The sequence below is a fragment of the Eleutherodactylus coqui genome, chromosome 8 (genome assembly GCF_035609145.1).
Source record: "Eleutherodactylus coqui strain aEleCoq1 chromosome 8, aEleCoq1.hap1, whole genome shotgun sequence".
NCBI classification, from domain to species: domain Eukaryota; kingdom Metazoa; phylum Chordata; class Amphibia; order Anura; family Eleutherodactylidae; genus Eleutherodactylus; species Eleutherodactylus coqui.
The window spans coordinates 182,343,909-182,363,017 of NC_089844.1; the positions used below are offsets into that span (position 1 = coordinate 182,343,909).

Genomic DNA, 19,109 nt, shown 5'->3' on the forward strand with positions numbered 1-19,109 from the left:
CAGAAACTGAACGCTGTAATTAAATGTGACGCTTATTGGCCTGTGGTTGGAGGCTGACTACGCTTACGGAACGCACAGCAGAGCCAGGAAACAATTATGTGCAAGCCTGTAGTGAGACGTAGGTGTGTATGACTGAGCTACGGGAATTCACAGCGCAGAACCAGTCAAGTGGCCAGAGGGCAGTGGTAGGCCTTAAAAGGGTTGTCCGGCCATAAACATTAGGTCTCATTACTTCTATTTGCCCATTTCCATGCACTTTGTAATATACATTGTGCATGGAAAATGAAGCAAACAGAAGTTTTGGACTTACCTGAAGGGATGCCCCCCCCTGTGTTGCTCCTCCGTCGTCCCTGGTTACCACAAGAATCTTTTCTTCTTGTCGGCGCGGGAACGAGCCCCTTCTCATCCGCGCATGTGCAGTTCTTCTGTCTGCAGCCGGGACCGATATACGATCTTCTTGTGTGCAGGGGGAGGAGGATGGAAGAGCCTCAGAGCAGGAACTGAGCTCCCGCCCCCTCTCTGCCTCCTCTCCGCCCCTCTGCACTATTTGCAATGGGGAGAGCCGAGACGGGGCGGGGCTAATTCTCGGACCTTAGCCCCACCCCCGTCCCGCCTCTCCTCATTGAAAATAGTGCAGAGGGGCGGAGAGGAGGCAGAGAGGGGGCGGGAGCTCAGTTCCTGCTCTGAGGCACTCCCATCCTCCTCCCCCTGCACACAAGAAGATCGTATATCGGTCCCGGCTGCAGACAGAAGAACTGCACATGCGCGGATGAGAAGGGGCTCGTTCCCGCGCCGACAAGAGCTGGGCCGACAAGAAGAAAAGATTCTTGTGGTAACCAGGGACGACGGAGGAGCAACACAGGGGGGGGCATCCCTTCAGGTAAGTCCAAAACTTCTGTTTGCTTCATTTTCCATGCACAATGTATATTACAAAGTGCATGGAAATGGGCAAACAGAAGTAATGAGACCTAATGTTTATGGCCGGACAACCCCTTTAAGTATTTTGCTTCTATTTTTTTAAATGGTGAGGTGAAACACCAGACAGACACTGTATGCAGCGTATATTATGTATACTGCTTCCCTCTGGCGGGATGACGGCGGTGATGTAACGGGCACAGCAGAGCCAGGAAACTATTTTGCGCACGCCTGTAGTGAGACGTAGGTGCGTATGACTGAGCTACTGGAATTCACAGCGCTGAACCAGTCAAGTGGCCAAAGGCCAGTGGTAGGCCTTAAGTATTTTGCTTCTATTTTTTTAAATGGCGAGGTGAAACACCAGACAGACACTGTATGCAGCGTATATTATGTATACTGTTTCCCTCTGGTGGGATGACGGCGGTCATGTAACGGGCACAGCAGAGCCAGGAAACAATTATGCGCAAGCCTGCTGTAACGCTTAGCTGGGTATTAATTAGGGACTACTACCCTCAGCAGACACGCAGTACACTGAAGATGGTCACAGGCAGCCCAAATATAGTATTTTTCCCCAATTTTTTTGAAAAAGCCCACTGCCTATATAGCAAGTATACCTGTTTCCCTGCCTCACCAGTACTGCCCCTATACTCTGTAAAATGACTGAGGATGCTATGGTCTGCACGCCCGATATACAAAAAAAAAAAATAATTGTGCAACACTGCAAAAAGCAGCCTCAACAGTACTGCACACGGTCAGATGTGGCCCTAAGAAGGACCGTTGGGGTTCTTGAAGACGAATATAACACCTAACACTCTCCCTATAGCAGCTACAGCAAAACAGCACTTTCCCTGATCTCTGTCAGCATGCATCTGTGGCTAGCCGCGGGTGGGGCAGATTTAAATACTCAGGTGTCATCTGATCTCCCCAGCCACTCACTGCAGGGGTGTGGGATAGGGCTGGAAAGTCACAGGAGGAAGTTGTAATGCCTTCCATGTCTTTCTATTGGCCAGAAAAGCGCGCACATTTCTCAGGGAAAAAAAATATAATGGAGTCGAGTGCCGCGTGGTGCTCGTCTCGAGTAATCAGCATCTCGAACACCCTAATACTCGAACGAGCATCAAGCTCGGACGAGTACGCTCGCTCATCTCTAGTATCTACAACAATGGAGGCATCCAAAAAATTGACATTAACTTGACTCACGTTAGGGGTGAACGTTAGATGAAAGTCATTATTGTCAATGTCTGCCATAAATTTTTCAAGGGGTCCTTGGTTGCCTTTCTAGACAAAGAAGATGGCATCTATGATTCATTTCCGGGGGATCAAGCCCAGACAAGCACCGCAAATGCAGAAGATGTGTGTGTTCTAACAATAGCCCATATATAAAGTGGCATAGACGGGGACGAACCTGAACTCCATGGCAGTCCCCCAAGTCTGAAGGAAATAGTTCTTTTCAAATATGGATAAATTGTTGTCTAGTAGGAATGCAATACAATTTACAGCTTGCATGGGAATCCAACAGCATTTAAACTGCTTTATTTTGATCCAGTTTTTTGTGATTATGGTTTCATCAGTTCTTTGTTATGGGCAAATAGTAGTTTTTAGAGGTTCAATTAATTCATCTTTGCCATAGAATTGTAACCAATCCCACCACAGCATTTGCCATAAGCTGACACCCAAAGATAGCCCTCCTTAAAAAATAACCTTTATTGATATGTAACAAATATATTATCAGACACAATAATATCATAAAACTTTCATTTTGTTAACAGTTTTAGAAATGCAACTTTCACATCATTGTTTCTCAGTGTATAAATCATGGGATTTAACATTGGTGTGACAATTGCATAAAATACAGTAATCACTTTATCAGTGCCAGGTAGGGAACTCGATCTAGGTTTCATGTAGGAAGCCATTACTGATCCATAAAAGATTGCCACAACCATCATATGAGATCCACACGTGGAAAAAGCCTTCCTCCGCCCAGATGATGATGCAATTTTTAAGATATTTTGAATGATATTAACATAAGACATTACAATAAAGATTACAGGCATCGGGAGAATAATTATGTCAACAATGTAAATTATTAATTCCACAAGTGTAATGTTCCCACAACCCAGTGACAGAACTGCTGTCACTTCACATGCAAAGTGATTTATTACATTGTGTCCACACATGTCAATATTAAATGTGAGAGTTACAAGGGAAGCAGACATAAAGAATCCACACATCCATGTACCAATTGCCAGTCTAATACAGACCTTCTTACTCATAATGGTGGTGTAATGGAGTGGATAACATATAGCCACATAACGATCATAGGCCATAACAGCAAGCAGAACACATTCACTTTGACCTAAAGACAGGGCAATGTACATTTGTGCTGCACATTCACTATAAGAGATGACTTTATTTATTGACAATAAATCCCTCAACATTCTCGGTAGAGTGGAAGTAGAAAAACACAGATCCAGAAAAGACAGGTTGGAAAGGAAGAAATACATAGGAGTGTGAAGGTTGGCATCTGTCAGGACTAGAACAATGATGAGAAAGTTTCCAATCAAAATAACTGCATACACTGATGTAAAGACAATGAAAAGTGCAACTTGTGTCTTTGGGTCACTGGAAAGTCCAAGAAGAACAAATTCTCTGAGTATGGTCTCATTTTTCAAATGCATTCTGAAAAGAAAACAATTGGATGTGGATTTCTTGGGAATTAATATTTATGAACCTTCAGATTAGATATTTTTTATTGATGCCGTACCTCATTGCTTGTGTACAATTTATTAAACTGCATATGTATATTTTAACTTTTTTCAGGATTTTTGGACATTTTGCACCTCTAGGAACAAAGACAATTTTCAACTTTTAACATGTAGAAATAAAAACAAAATTGCAAAAAAATAAAAACATACAAAAACCGACATCCATACAGTTTCTATCAAAATTATTCAACCCCCCTTTGTAAATTACAAACATTCAGTTGTTTGTAAAAATTATATAAAAGTAATAGCTCAAAACAACTATTGCAACAATCGGTTTCTCCAAAGCCACCAACAAGTTCTGCAGTCCCAGAATTATTCAATGGCCTGAATAGAATCGCTCATAAAATCCTGCATTTGAAAATTCAGTGTTGTCTTAAGCACATTTGCTAAAACTCATCAAAGGCTAAAAGACATTAAGCTAAAACACATCAAATATCTGAACTGGCAAGGGCATTGTTGACTTTGATGTTGGATTGCACTTTAAAAACATGGCATAATCAGTGAAGGAGTCCAAAAACTTAAAACGATGTCATTGGCTTGCACAAACAAGGAAAAGGATGCAAAGAGATAGCAAATGCCATACATGTTCTTAGAGATACAGCTGAAAGCAGTTCACAGGTTCAAAGTTAAAGGAACACTGAATATTCTACCTGGACTTGGCAGATAGAGGAATCCATCACTGGTTGTCGCTACATTCCTGAGGAGGCAGTTGGTCAAAAAATCTCAAGTGACTCCAAAAGACCCACAGCAAGATTTGGTGCAATCAGGCACAGTCTTCCATTTGGACAGTGAGGCAAGTACTAAATGTCAAGGACTTCATCGACAAAATCTAATATATCCACCTCTACTGATTCAATAATGCAAGAAAAATCACCTCTGATATGCATAAAACCATCTGAATAGGCCACAGAGGTTTGTGGATTTTGTTCTGTAGAGTGATGAAACAAAACTGGAACTTTTAGGGGAAATGAATCAGCTTAACACTATCCTTCTAAAGTTTTAGAACAGCTCAATTTTTCTAGTTTTGTTTTTATATTTACACAGTTTAATGCCTCAAATACACTTTGAAAAAAGCTGAGAAAAAATTAAATAAGTTAAGATGAATAAAAACAATAGGTTAACTTTGTTTTATCAAATTAAATCTAGACTTCAGACTCTTCAAAGTTGCCCCCTCTAGCTGATATAACAGCTTTACACAATCCAGGCATTCTTTCTTTTGTTCAGGGATTTCTACCAAGGATTGTTACAGAAGTTCCTACAAATGTGCTGCACTTGTAGCTTGCTTTATTTTCTCCCTTTTGTCCAGTCGGTCCCAAATCTAAAGACTGTGCAGGCCATACCATTCTTTGAAACACACCAGCTTTTACTTGCCTTAAGTGTTTATGTCACAAACCTAGAAGAATGTTTTGGATTATTGTCTTACTGTAACATGAACCCCTAATCAACCAGGTGTACACCAGAGGGTATTGCATGGCGTTTCAAAATGCTGTGTTAGCCCTTTTTGTCCAGCCTACTAGTTACCCTGAGCAAGTTGCCGACTCTAGAGACCCAGAACATCAAATTTCCTCTTCCATGTTTGACCTACTCGACAGCATACAAAATCCTTGCATGAGGGACCAAATATGTCAAATTATGATTTATCAGTGCATAAGACTTTCTTCCACTCTTCATTAGTCCACTGGAGATGCTTCTTGGCCCAGGCAAATCTTTTGATTTTTAGTTTGCAATCTAAGTAGTGGATTTGCTAGCAATACTTTACACGTCAAACCTGCAAATAGGAGTCTTTTCTTCACAGTTGAAATGGAAATTTGTTTATTTTTTGCTGCATAAGGATGGCTTCACAAAAGCATGTTGTTGTGCATGCATACGCGCGCACAAAAACACGCTTCTATTAGAAACAATGGATTCCCTTTGATGTGTTCACATGTCCGTGCTTTACAGGTGCGTGCCAGCGGCTCCATTGAAGACAATGGTCTGCCGTCACCCCTGAATTGTTTTTCAAAGAAGAGCTTTACATATAAGGTCTTTCCTGAAAAACAAGAATTTTAGTGTAAAAGCATGCTGCAGAAGAATTCATGAATGAATGAGTGCTGCTTCTGATTGGCTGAGCGCAGGGAGCAATTAATAGCTGGGAGCTGAATCTGATTGGTCCCCGCACTTAGCCAATCAGAGGCAGCACTCACTCATCCATTCATGAATTCATGAATGGATGAATGCTGCCTCTGATTGGCTGAGCGCATGGACCAATAAAAGAACAGCGATTTTTTTTTTTTTAAAAGAGGGGGGATTTGAAAATGGAAAAACGGAAAAAAGCTTGGTCACTAAGTGGTTAAAGTAACAATACAGAAACAAAAAGTGTGTAAATGTGGTATCCTCAGATTCCTACTGACGTGCAGAATAAGGTTAACATGCCATTTTTGCTGCACCATAAGAATAGTAAAAAATAATGTCATAATCTTTTCCTGTTTCACTCCTCTTAGGGCTTTTACCAATTAGCATTTTTCTTAACGCTGCAATATTTCTGCATTTTTTTCAATGGGACTTTCTAATGTTAAAATCGCATCGCACAAATATCGCAGAAGCACAAACTACAGATTTTTGTGTGGTGTGATTTTAACATTAGAAAGTCCAATTAAAAAAAAAATGCAGTGATATCGCAGCGTTAAAAAAAATGCTAGTGGGTAAAAGCCCTTAAAAATGTGAAAAGCAAAGTTTTTCCATACATTATATGGCACATTAAATAGTTCTGATAAAAGCCCTAGCTCATTCTACAACAGGTGTATCAAACTCATTTTGAACAGGGACCACATCAGCCTTATTGTGCCTTCAAAGGGAAATTTGTAAGCGCTCATTTACACGGACGTATTTGCACTCCTTATAACAAGCATATTTTTTACAACATAGACAGCTTAATCCCCATTGACTTACATTGGGATATCCACACATACATGCAAAAATCACAGCATGTCGTATTTTGGTCCCTTCTATGGACCGAAATTGCCTATTAAGGTCCATGAGATCGCTTAAATATCCAGTGAATATGCATGATACTTATGTATTCACTGCATGCTTATGCATGTAGGTAGGAGAAATCTATGGGATTACACCTCAGTTCATGTTAACGACTGTCAGATGAAAGGGATTATTACGCAGCTTGGCTAAGGGGAAATTTATGGATGGTATAAAGAGCCACTGCAAACTAATCTGCGGCAAAATATTGACCTATTACATGTGGATTTTAATGCGGGTCTACTAGAGTCATCCATGTATTATATTGTCTGCCCTTGCTGTGTTATCATTGTGGGCAAACAAAAATTATCCATCAACAATTATCTTTTAGCAGCAAGAATTATCCAGGAATGTTTTATCTCAACATAACCAATTATGTGAAGTAAAAGTAATAGTAAATGAGAAAACCTACCTTCCAAGCAGACTTGTGCGAACCATAAAATAATAGAATATTTCTCACTGCTTCATGAGACCTTTTATAGAATTACTTGGCTGCTACAGTATTCCCCATTGTACAATATACACCCCTGGGGTACAAAATATCACGTGTTACATCATAAGGAATTAATATAATAAATGATGTTCAAAGTCCCAAATGAATCTACAATTTTATGCAAAACGAAGACGCCAAATCCTTTAACCCTCTCAGTGTTAGGGTACTTTCACATGAGCATATATTGGCCCTCCGTTTTCACGGTCAGCCGATTTACGCTGCGATCTGATGCATTGGATTCCAATGCATCAGATCACATGGCTTTATTCCCGCAACGTAAACGTGCCCAGCCGTCCAAAAAAGGGCTGGCATTTTTACGTCAGGCCCAAAAGATATTCATGGAACTATCTTTTGGACCAGAATACATCGGCCGCTGCATGGGCTCCTATGGGAGCCAATGACAGCAGCCAGAGAGGGACGGTGGGAGGGAGTTGATCAGCATGAAAGGCCTTTTATTGTTCCATATGAAGCACATTAGGGGCTTCTGGAATCCTGCTATAATAGTTTGTGGAATTGGATAGGTTAAAGTAAGGAAAAAAGGTAAGATTTTTGTTAATATTAACATCTTATATAATGCCACTCTACCAAACCAAGAAGGTTCCTTTCCTCTCAGATTTTCAAAAAATTTTTAAGTAGAGGCAAGCAGGGGACTTAGATTAGCAGGAATAATATCCGGTAGTGGGTGGCATAGTTTGTATGCCTACATATGGCATTTTAGGCCCCCATTGAAAGGAACATTTCCTTTTTGAATTTTCCTGACTTTTTTAATGATTTTGTTCAGGAAAGAGATTTGTGCGTTGTTTGGGGCATAGATGTTTACTAAAGTAATGACATTTCCGTTTAAAGTGCCCACAAGAATGAGGTACCTACCTTTTTAAATCTATTACTTGATCTGTCTTCATGAAGTTTAGGTTCTCTCGAAATGCATCTAGGACTTCTGCTTTGTTTGTTTTTTTGCACAAAACATATATATTTGGGGAATTTTTTTATTAGTGAATTTCGGGCACGTTGCTTCTGAAAAATGTGTCTCTTGGAGGCAGAACACATCTACACTGGACGCGTTTGCATCATTCCAAACCATCACTCTTTTAAAAGGGGGGGGGGTTAGTCGTTTGATATTTTGTGATAGGATCTTAATCAACGTGGCCGCTGGAGATAAAACGAGTTCTATCAGAAATGAAATAATTGGCTGCATGAATAGAAAACATAATAACAAAACAAAACTCAAGAAATAGAGACCAGGTCTCTTAATCACCGAAGTTGTAGTTTGAAACAGACATAGTCAACTTGAAGAAAGATTGGTTACTTTAAATGTAGCAACGCTAACGGATAGGGTTAACCTGAGAATGGTAGAAAGCAGATTAATATTCTACTCTTTTTAATGGGGTAAAAGTTTGCCTGGGGGAAGAACTTACTACCTCACAACATTGAGTTGAGAGTCAATACATCAGTAAGTTGATGATTTCTGATTACAATCTGGTACTTGCTTGGTCAGATTCTTGTAAGAGGAATGTGGTCGGCGTGCTTGCAGGGTGATTCCCCATGCTTTAAGGAGTTTAAGACCTTCCTCAGGTTTGGTAATCACATTAAAGACTTTATCCCTTTGTACCAGCTGGTCTGTTGTAATTTCTGAGAATGCTCTTCTAGTGTGCATGGTAGTCTGTAGAGATGAGCGAGCACCAAAATGCTCGAGTGCTCGTTACTCAAGTGGAACTTTCAGTGATGCTCGAGAGTTCGTTTCGAGTAACGAACCCCATTGAAGTCAATGGGCGACTCGAGCATTTTTGTATATCGCCGATGCTCGCTAAGGTTTTCATTTGTGAAAACCTGGGAAATTCAAGAAAGTGATGGGAACGACACAGAAACGGATAGGGCAGGCGAGGGGCTACATGTTGGGCTGCGTCTCAAGTTCCCAGGTCCCACTATTAAGCCACAATAGTGGCAAGAGTGAGACCCCCCCCCCCCGCACTGTCAGCATAAAGATCTTCTCCTCCTGCTGCCTCTCATCTGATTGGTCCCGATGAGCCAATCAGAGGCAGCAGTCACACACCCATTCATAAATTCATGAGTGGGTGTGTGAGTGGAATCTGCCTCTGATTGGTCAGTCTGTGACCAATTAGTGAAAAGGATGTGAAAAGAACTGGTATGGAGGCGCAACACTCTAAGCTACTAGAAGATGTAGATCAAAGTCCAATGTGTGATGGTGAAAGCATTAGCTTTAGCATTTTTTCTCCCCTGTCCTCCTGCACACAGGACCTCCGACACATTCTATACATCTTTGGAATTGTGTCACCCCTAGGCATCCTGTTGTCCTATCCAGCCGAACTGACGAAGGGGTTCTTCCCCGAAACGCGTATGCCATTGCTGGTTTTTAATTTCTGAAAAAATAATAAAAAAGAAGTGCTTTCACCATCACACATTGGACTTTGATCTACATCTTCTAGTAGCTTAGAGTGTTGCGCCTCCATACCAGTTCTTTTCACATCCTTTTCGCTACACTTACGCCCACACTGGTGGAGCGTCATCTGGTTGGCAGCACCTCCACCATTCAAAATACTCAATCATTGAAAACTCTTTGTACTCCATAAATATTCCACTACCCTCACTGGGTCTTGCTCCACTCTCCTTTTTCATTTCTTTTATGTGACCAATTAGTGGCAGCTCATTCAGCAGGCGGGGATTTTAAATCCCCAGCTGCTGAATACTACTCACAGCTGTTCAGAGCAGTTCAGGAGGACTGCCGCTGGCCGCACTGAACTCCGTCTGCCGGGACCAGGTGAGTATATATATATTTTTTTTTTTTACACATTTCTGGATGAATTGCAGGGAAGGGCTTATATATTTAACCCCTTCCCGACAATTCATCCCGCGATCGCCGGCAGCCCATTGCTTTTAATGGAGCCGGCTGTATTGCCGCCTCCATTGAATTCAATGGGCTAACATCGTTCTGCCGGGACAAAGTGAGTATATATATATTTTTTTTTTTACACATTTCTGGATGAATTGCAGGGAAGGGCTTATATATTTAAGCCCTTCCCGACAATTCATCCTGCACTCGCTGGCAGGCCATTGCTTTCAATGGAGCCGGCTGTATTGCCGGCTCCATTGAATTCAATGGTCAGTGCTCGTTTAATCGAGACGAGTACCGCGTGGTGCTCGTCTCGAGTAACGAGCACCTCGAGCACCCTAATACTCGAACGAGCATCAAGCTCGGACGAGTATGCTCGCTCATCTCTAGTAGTCTGCAAATAGAAGAATGTCCGAGAAAGGGCTGGGTAGCTTTTTGTTTGAGCCACAAACAGCAGTGCTTCTTTAATATGGTAAAAGTGAATTCTAGCGATTACACCTTGTGGCACATTTTCTGGTAGGAATTTAGGTTTCTGCAATCTATGTGCTCTATAAATGAAAACTCTTGGTTGGCGCAAGGAGACAGCATTAATTTCAACATCTTAAGTAGAAAGTCTTTGAGCTCGGATGGTGGGACATTTTTCAGGATGCCTCAGAATTTTTCATTGTTTCTTCTGCAACAATCAACCAGAACTGCTAGCTTGCTTTTAATGAGCTCCACCTCTTCACTCAAAGAATAATGAGCATCAATTAGCTTGTCGTGTGAGTTAGCCAGTTCTCCCATTTTATTTTCAGAGGGGCTTACTCTGTTGCCTAGGAGGAATGGAGGAATTAAAGGATGTAATTCACTGTGTATGGAGCCTTTAGGAGCCAACATCATGTATTTTATAACGGCTTCTGAGACAGACTTATCTGTGGAGGGGAGAATGGTGAGAGGGTCAGTGCTGTCATTTAATATACCGTAGGCTGGGAAGTGTGAGAGGGATCCAGCCTGGGTCTCTGTCTGGGCTGTTTGCAGAGCTTGCTGTGTGTGCAGGGGCGCTCTTAGTTGTGTATGTGCAGCTTTGCTGGAAGGGAGACTCTCTCTCTTCACTAACCATTCTGCCTTCTGACCCAACCTCTGGGTTCATAGACTGTAGCAGAGCATCTCTCAAATCCCCTGGGGAGTCTTCATTCAGAGTCTCCTCAGGGTATCTCCTGTGCACTTGAGAGGAAGGGGCTGAAGCATTCCTCTGTGAACTCTCCTGTCTGCCATGCTGTACACCACGGGCAGTGAAGAATGCAGTCAGTCTGGTTGGCTATTCTGTGGAATTCCTCTGTCTGGTCATCTCTGCCTTTTCCTGCTGTAACACAGGGATTTTCAGCTTTCTTTTGGCTGCTGGTGAGCTGAGAGATTGCTTTTGAGGTGAGATCTGTAAGAAGCTCACAGAGAAACAGGCATACAGATTAGGTTCAGGCCACGCTCCCCCTGAGACGTACATGAATATTGAACCTTTCATTGGAAAGTGTAACTGCTGGCTCTTTGTACAGATGTTTTATTATATATTTTCTTGTATATAAAAATGGCGTTTTCTTTTTAATTTTCTCATGAACTTGTTCAGATCCACAGAAAAGCCCAAATTATCAGAAAGATAGCCCCCTTTCAACTAATTTTAACTAATATGGAAACAAATACAGGCACAAGACCATTAGGGTGAAGTCACACGAACGTATATCGGCTCGGTTTTTACGCCGAGCCGATATACGTTGTCCTCGTGTGCAGGGGGGGGGGGATGGAAGAGCCAGGAGCAGGAACTGAGCTCCCGACCCACTCTCCGCCTCCTCTCCGCCCCTCTGCACTATTTGTAATGCGAATAGGCGGGGCAGGGGCGTGGCTAAGGTTTTTAGAATTAGCCCCGCCCCGTCACACCTTTCCCCATTGCAAATAGTGCAGAGGGGCGGAGAGAAGGCGGAGAGGGGGCCGGGAGCTCAGTTCCTGCACTTGGCTCTTCCATCCTCCCCCCTGCACACGAGGACAACGTATATCGGCTCGGCATGAAAACCGAGCCGATATACGTTTGTGTGACTTCACCCTTAGTTCCACTTTTTCAAGTTGTATCAGTTAATAACAGACCACAAAAATATAACAATAGGTTTGAGAATTTTGCAATAAGAAAACTACTGGATATAAAGGTTACAAACTTTACATCCAGATAGCCATACAAAATGAAAACATACAATGTCATAAATAAATAGAAATATGTCAACTGGGCATCACAAACTTCTGAAGGAAACTATATTTTCTATTAATGTGTTTTGTGTTTTAGCAGAAATGTGCTTCTGTAAGACATACTAGGAAGCAAGTAGGATACTCTACATAAACCTTCCACAAATACAGAATATGATGTGGCCCATGGTAATGTGCATGTCTGTTAACATTCTTTAGCCATAAACACTGCCACCATCTCACAAGACCTAGCCATAAACAGATGCCAGACAATATGGGAGCCTTAAGTTGACATATTTGCTGAGAACAAACAAACAGCATGAGCAATTGGGTATATGGTAATTGATGGTAATCAAATAAATGCTAATAGATTGATACAAATACAAGTTTCAATTGGTTGTATGCAATCACAAAGCTTGCTATTGTTGCTATTGACCCATTGTGGAACATTGTTTCTCCTCAAATAATGTAAAAACTGCTAAATAATTAACATAAGCAAACTAATGTAATGTGAACACAGCTCTTGTGCTATGCGTTTTAATTCTCTGAACTTGTACCAAGCACACCCAATTTGGCACCCACAATATATTCAACAGCGCAATTGCACTAACAAAAATTTGGCACATGAACAAACACTTGGACATCATCTGTACCTCTTCCGGACCTAGACGGGGACCTCTACTCTGGGATGGACAGATCATATGCAGCTGCACAAAAGGTAAAAAGCTTACTCTTCTGAATTTACTTCTGTCCTTCCCTGAGGTTAACATCTCAACGTCTGACTGAGTTATAGACCTTCTTATGTCCGAGTTGAAGAGCTTGTTAAGAAGGTATAATGTTTGGTTTTCTCTAACTAGGAGACTGAGTCTTTGTTGGTTGTCTGGATTGGATGTGTGATTGGACAGTAGTGAGAATTACATGGAAACTTGAATGTTAAATTACACGGTTTATAATTTTGGGACTACTATTCTGTCTATTCTTTATGCAGCTGTTGATTAAAGGTAGCTCGAGACCGGTAAAGGGGATACTTGACTGCTCATCTCCCATAGGGAATAGCAGGATTCTGTGTAGGGAGTAAGGAGACTTGACCCAGACCTATAGAGCCTGCTAGTAGTATATAAGTGTGCCATGGAAGGAAAATACAACTGGATACACACCAGCCACTGCCAGAGAGTAGAGATGAGCGAATGTACTCGTCCGAGCTTGATGCTCGCTCGAGTATTAGGGTACTCGAAATGCTCGTTACTCGAGACGAGCACCACGTGGTACTCGAGTCAATTCTATTTTCTTCCCTGCATGTTTTGCGCCATTTTCTGGCCAATAGACATGCAGGCAAGGCATTACAACTTCCTCCTGTGACGTTGCAGCCCTATCCCACCCCCCTGCAATGAGTGGCTGGCGAGATCAAGTTACCGCCGAGTATATAAAGCAGTCCCGCCCGCTGCTCGCCTCAGACACACGCTGGCAGAGATTAGGGAGAGTGCTACTGGTGCTATAGGGAGAGTGTTATCGTCTTCAAGAACCCCAACGGTCCTTCTTAGGGCCACATCTGACCGCGTGCATAACCAGGGCAAACGGAGTCGATGCTACTGTGACCTAACTCCAACACTGTTCCCCATTCCCCCCCTCAATTAAACACCAACTCAATAATTTGGATTAAATATGGCCACAGCAGCCATGTTTATTTACAAACATAACATTAACAAATAATAACAATTAACCCCCTCTGAACTAAACCTGAGAGAGATCCCTGGAGCCCCACCACTGGACCTGTCGCCTCACCCATAACCGCTGGAAAATAGTTGCACCTGCCGCCGGTCGCAGTTCCGACTCAGGCAACATTATTCTCCTACTATTGCCCCCACCGCCAGTCGACAGACTCGGGGGCCCACCACTCATCACCTCGCCCCAGGTCGCCTCATCCGGACCCCGAGGCCAGTTCGCCAAACTTGGCTAACCACACCCACCAACTCAGCAGGGCCCGCCCTGCGAGACCCAAAGGCGACAGTCCACAGCTAAACCACTTAAAATAGGGGAAGGAAGCTATCCAGCCCCTGCTACCCCCTTACTACCCCTTTTACTGGCTCCAAGGGACCCCTCCCCCCCAAGCTGCTATGACAATTACTCTCCCCCCCTTCCCACATCTTCTCCGGGCGGGTGGGCGGGACTCTTTGCCGTCTCCTTGGAAGTGAGCTACCCCACCCAAACTAGCTCCTCCCTACCCCCCCTAGCTTTCCCCTTTTGACTCCCCCCACCTTTCTAGCAAATTCCTAGAAATTAACCCCTTCCTCCCAGTTACCTGGTCATGTCTGCCTCTGCCTATGATCCCTGATCTCCGGCTCCGGCAGTTCTTTACTGTTGTGGCTGCTGGGAGCAGTTTTGCACATTTTTTTTTTCTTTTTCATCTCGGGCTCTGCAGGCTATTACAGCTATAGCATTCTCAGTCTGCAGTCTATTATACAAAGTATAGAGGCAGTACTGGTCAGGCAGGGACAGTGGTAGTGTAGAATCCTGTCAACCAGTACCCCAACGGTCCTTATTAGGGCCACATCTGACCGTGTGCATTACTGTTGTGGCAGCTTGGAGCAGTTTTGCACTTTTTTTTTTTCATCTTGAATTTTGCAGACTATTGCTCTCTCAGTCTGCAGCCAATTATACAGAGTATAGGGGCAGTACTTGTCAGGCAGGGAAAGTGGTAGTGTAGAATCCTGTCAACAAATACCCCAAAAAAGCTCCTCCTTAGGGCTACCTGTGACCGTGTGCATTACTGTTGTAGTGGCTCACTATTAGCCAGCTAGGCCTTTCTGCAGCCCAGTGTATATTTTTTCAGCCTACAGTGTGTGTTACATAACCGCTGTGACCCTCCAAGTGCAGGCCAATAATTGCCTAATTTTTTACACTGCTCTGTGCGTCCCGTCAACTTCACGCACAGCGTATGCCCACAGCCGCTGATAGAGGGAAAGACATATACACGCTATCTAGGCTGCTGTTTTTCTCTAAAAAATCTGAAAAAAAAACTTCTCCGTAGGGCTACCTGTGAGCGTGTGCATTACTGTTGTAGTGGCTCACTATTAGCCAGCTAGGCCTTTCTGCAGCCCAGCGTATATTTTTTTTGGCCTACAGTGTGCGTTACATAACCGCTGTGACCCTCCAAGTGCAGGCCAATAATTGCCTAATTTTTTACAACGCTCTGTGTCTGCTGTATTCGAAATACACCATGCTGAGGGGTAGGGGTAGGCCTAGAGGACGTGGCCGTGGACGCGGGCGAGGACGCGGAGGTTCAAGTGAGATTGTGCGCACAGACCGAGTTCCTGGTCCAGGTGAATCGCAGCCGGCTCCTGCGGGATTAGGAGAGAGACAAGTTTCTGGGGTCCCCAGCTTCATATCAAAATTTATGGGTCCACATGGTAGACCTTTATTAAAAATGATCAGTGTGAGCAGGTCCTGTCGTGGTTAGCAGAAAATGCATCCAGCAATGTATCGGCCACCCAGTCTTCTACGCCGTCCACTGCTGCAACTCTAAATCCTCTCGCTGCTGCTCCTCCTTCCTCCCAGCCTCCTCACTCCATGAAAATGACACATTCTGGTGAGCAGGCAGACTCCCAGGAACTGTTCTCGGGCCCCTGCCTTGATTGGGAAAAAATGGTTCCTCTCCCACCTGAGGAGTTTGTCGTGACCGATGCCCAACCTTTGGAATGTTCCCAGGGTCCGGGTGATGAGGCTGGGGACTTCTGGCAACTGTCTCAAGAGCGTTCAGTCAGAGAGGAGGTCGATGATGATGAGACACAGTTGTCTATCAGTGAGGTAGTAGTAAGGGCAGTAAGTCTGAGGGAGAAGCGCACAGAGGATTCGGAGGAAGAGCCACTGGACGATGAGGTGACTGACCCCACCTGGTTCGCTAAGCCAACTGAGGAGAGGTCTTCAGAGGAGGAGGCAAGTGCAGCAGCAGAACAGAATGGAAGAGGCAGTGGGGTGGCCAGGGGTGGAGGCAGGGCCAGAGCGAAGCCTCCCCCAACTGTTTCCCAAAGCACTCCCTCGCGCCAATCCACCCCGCACAGACCTAGGTCTTCAAAGGTGTGGATGTTTTTCAGTTAGAGTGCGGACGACCGACGAACAGTGGTGTGCAACCTGTGTCGCTCCAAGATCAGCCGGGGAGCCACCAGTACTAGCCTCACCACCACCAGCATGCGCAGGCATATGATGCCCAACCTTTGGAATGTTCCCAGGGTCCGGGTGATGAGGCTGGGGACTTCTGGCAACTGTCTCAAGAGCGTTCAGTCAGAGAGGAGGTCGATGATGATGAGACACAGTTGTCTATCAGTGAGGTAGTAGTAAGGGCAGTAAGTCTGAGGGAGAAGCGCACAGAGGATTCGGAGGAAGAGCCGCTGGACGATGAGGTGACTGACCCCACCTGGTTCGCTAAGCCAACTGAGGAGAGGTCTTCAGAGGAGGAGGCAAGTGCAGCAGCAGAACAGAATGGAAGAGGCAGTGGGGTGGCCAGGGGTGGAGGCAGGGCCAGAGCGAGGCCTCCCCCAACTGTTTCCCAAAGCACTCCCTCGCGCCAACCCACCCCGCACAGAGCTAGGTCTTCAAAGGTGTGGATGTTTTTCAGTTAGAGTGTGGACGACCGACGAACAGTGGTGTGCAACCTGTGTCGCTCCAAGATCAGCCGGGGAGCCACCAGTACTAGCCTCACCACCACCAGCATGCGCTGGCATATGATGGCCAAGCACCCCACGAGGTGGGACGAAGGCAGTTCACCGCCTCCGGGACGCACCACTGCCTCTCCCTCTGTGCCCCAACCTGCCACACAGATCCAAACCCCCTCTCAGGACACAGGCACGAGCGCCTCCCGGCCTGCACCCACACCCTCACCTCCGCTGTCCTCAGCCTCATCCAGCAATGTCTCTCAGCGCAGCATCCAGCTGTCGCTAGCGGAAGCCTTGGAGCGCCAGGAAAAATTCGCCGCCATGCACCCGCACGCTCAAGCTTTAAACGTGTACATTGCCAAATTGATCAGCCTGGAGATGCTGCTGTACAGGCTTGTGGAAATGGAGGCTTTCAAAAACCTGAGGGCGGCGGTGGTTCCATGCTACTCGGTCCCCAGTCGCCACTATTTTTACCTGTGTGCTGTCCCAGCCCTACACCAGCACGTCCCCCGCAACATCAATCGTGCCCTCACCAACGCGGTTACTGGGAAGGTCCACTTAACCACGGACAGCTCGGAAGTCCCACACACGTGCCATGCCTGGTCCACGTCTTCAATCTGGTGGTTCAGCGGTTTCTGAAAAACTAACTGCACTTGTCAGACCTGCTCGGCAAGGTGCGCCGCGTCTGCGCACGTTTCCGCAAATGTCCACCATGAATGCTGCCACCCTGTGGACCCTGCAACATCGGTTTAATCTGCCAGAGCACCGGCTGCGCTGTGCAACGTGCCCACACAGTGGAATTCTATGCTCCACATGTTGGCCAGGCTGTATGAGCAGCGTAGAGCAATAGTGGAATACCAACTCCAACATGGGCGGCGTAGTGGGAGTTAGCCTCCTCAATTCTTTACCGAGTGGGCCTGGATGGCAGATATCTGCCAGGTCCTTGGAAACTTTGAGGAGTCTACACAGATGGTGAGCAGCAATGCTGCAATCATTAGCGTCACCATTCCCCTGCTATGCCTGTTGAGAAGTTCCCTGCAAAGCATAAAAGTTGACGCTTTGTGGTCGAAACAGGAGACGGGGGTAGAGAGTATGTCGCTTGATAGTCAGAGCACCCTCATGTCTATATCTCAGCGTGTTTTGGAGGAGGAGGAGGGGGAGGGGGAGCAGCCTGAGGAGGAGGAGGGGGAAGAGACAGCTGGGCCCACTTCAGAGGGTACCCATGCTGCTTGCCTCTCATCTGCTCAGCGTTTATGGGCTGTGGAGGAGGAGGAGGATCCTGAAAGTGATCTTCCTAGTGAGGACAGCGATGTGTTGCGTACTGGTACCCTGGCACACATGGCTGTCTTCATGTTAGGCTGCCTTTCTTGTGATACTCGTGTTAGACGCATTCTGGCCAACACGGATTACTGGGTGTACACCCTTCTCGACCCACGGTATAGAACCTTTCCACTCTCATTCCCGAAGAGGAAAGGGGTTCGAGAGTGATGCAATACCACAGGGCCCTGGTGGACAAACTAATGGTAAACTTCCCATCTGACAGCGCTAGTGGCAGAAGACGCAGTTCAGCGCAGGCAGGGAAACACTCTCCAAGACCTTTGCCAGCTTTAGGGCTCAGTCAGAGGGAGCACTGTAAAAAGATGGTGAGGGAGTACGTAGCCGATCGTACCACCGTCGTCTGTGATGCCTCTCCTCCATACAACTACTGGGTGTCAAAGCTGGACACGTGGCACGAATATGCGCTGTATGCCCTGGAGGTGCTTGCTTGCCCTGCCACTAGCGTCCTGTCAGAGAGGGTGTTTAGTGCAGCTGGGGAAATCATCACGGATAAGCATACCCACCTGTCAACTGGCAGTGCCAACATGCTTACACTCATAAAGATGAACAAAGGCTGGATTTCCCCAGACTTCTCTGCTCCACCAGCGTAGAGCAGCGGAACCTAATGATTCTTTATGCTGCAACCGCAGATCCAAGCATTCTTCTCTATCACCGGAAAAAAAGGGACATTTACCATTGTCAATCAGTGTATGATATTAGTCCTCCTCCTCCTGCTCCTCCTCCTGAAACATCATGTCATCACGCTGAACTGTCAATTTTTCTGCAGCCCAAAAGTCTGTCCTTACAATTTTTTAACAATTTTTTCAAAGTTTCAAAAGCATTGATACTTTAACATGAACCAATTTTTTTTTAACAGAGCTGCCTCCAGGCTGTGCTACAAATTAAGC

At 45.1% G+C, this 19,109-nt stretch overlaps 1 protein-coding gene across 1 annotated transcript; it reads right to left on the reverse strand.

Moving 5' to 3' along the window:
- Nucleotides 1-2,669: 2,669 nt before the first annotated feature.
- LOC136577718 (olfactory receptor 13C9-like) lies at nucleotides 2,670-3,593 on the reverse strand. Its single transcript, XM_066577636.1, has one exon. The coding sequence runs from the start codon at nucleotides 3,591-3,593 to the stop codon at nucleotides 2,670-2,672; it is 924 nt and encodes a 307-aa protein (XP_066433733.1).
- Between the last annotated feature and the right edge of the window lie 15,516 nt (nucleotides 3,594-19,109).

What these genes read in the sequence shown, in the direction of transcription:
- LOC136577718 (XM_066577636.1), bottom strand. Translation starts at nt 3,593, where the DNA reads ATGCATTTGAAAAATGAGACCATACTCAGAGAATTTGTTCTTCTTGGA.